Source organism: Aspergillus pseudonomiae (genome assembly GCF_009193645.1).
Source record: "Aspergillus pseudonomiae strain CBS 119388 unplaced genomic scaffold BDV37scaffold_298, whole genome shotgun sequence".
Lineage (NCBI taxonomy): Eukaryota > Fungi > Ascomycota > Eurotiomycetes > Eurotiales > Aspergillaceae > Aspergillus > Aspergillus pseudonomiae.
The window spans coordinates 1,262-2,199 of record NW_022476290.1 but is presented as its reverse complement, the minus strand read 5'-3'; the positions used below and the strand labels follow the sequence as shown (position 1 = coordinate 2,199).

Below are 938 nucleotides of genomic sequence, written 5' to 3'. Positions count from 1 at the left end.
AAGTGCTCTCATTTTTTCATGGTCCCGTCATAAACTCTGTTCAAAAGACAGCTGCCATCATGGGTCAAGTAATTGCTTTCAACTTCATATTCTTCTCCTTCAGCTGCCCGTTTCTGATGAGAACGTGCCTAAGATCTGGACTACGCCTACCGATGCAGTCGGTGGAGTAGACTTGAGCTTGCAAGCTGCCCTTCAGCGAGTGGTTGTTACACAGATCGGACTGCAACTGTCAAAGATTGTGTACGATGCCCCTCTCCGCAAGCGTGGATTTGAAAGGGAATACATACGCGATGAAACTGCTAAAAAACTCATCCAGTGCATAGACGTCTACCTGAGGCTGGAATTAATGAGGAGCCGGACCCTCTGCTGTTGACATATGGGTCAAGTGTGCCGTAAAAGCAGTGCGTAGACCAGACAGTTGAGATCATGACTCTGCACACCAGGTTGGACTTTTGACAAAAAATAATATTCTCTCGCAGTTGAAAGTAAGAACTATGTTATCAAGGAAAATACATAAGAAATTTAAGGCGGAAACGCATTTTTGGAAAAGGGATATGATCATTACGGCTACAAATGTATTTTCAGACCATGCAGTAGATAACATGGCACGCTCATTGTAAAGTGTTATAGGTCGGTTTAGACATCCTAGCCGGGCTTATAGATATCCGACAAAGGCTAGTGTTCTCTCCGTATGCCGAAGACCTCGATTCAGGGCATACATAAATTTCCTCGGTCGCATATGGTAGGCTAGAAACTCGTCAGTTTTGCTGTGCAGTAAGCAGGGAGTTCGCCATACTACCATGGGTTTGTTTGGTAGGTTATGTAAATTACTATATTTAAAGAGGGCTTTCTAGGTACCATTTACCCTGGTCAATAAATCCCAAAACATTTCATGCTGCAAACAAACAAAGCAACTATATAATTTATTCAAGTAGTTG

General features: G+C 43.0%; 1 protein-coding gene across 1 annotated transcript; it reads left to right on the top strand.

The window, feature by feature from the left end:
- Positions 1-59: 59 nt before the first annotated feature.
- Positions 60-373, top strand: BDV37DRAFT_290023 (uncharacterized protein; the record flags this gene model as incomplete). The annotated part of the gene is made up of 2 exons (XM_032088622.1): positions 60-68; positions 134-373. 2 exons carry the CDS (start codon positions 60-62, stop codon positions 371-373), a joined length of 249 nt encoding a protein of 82 aa, XP_031934077.1.
- Positions 374-938: the final 565 nt, after the last annotated feature.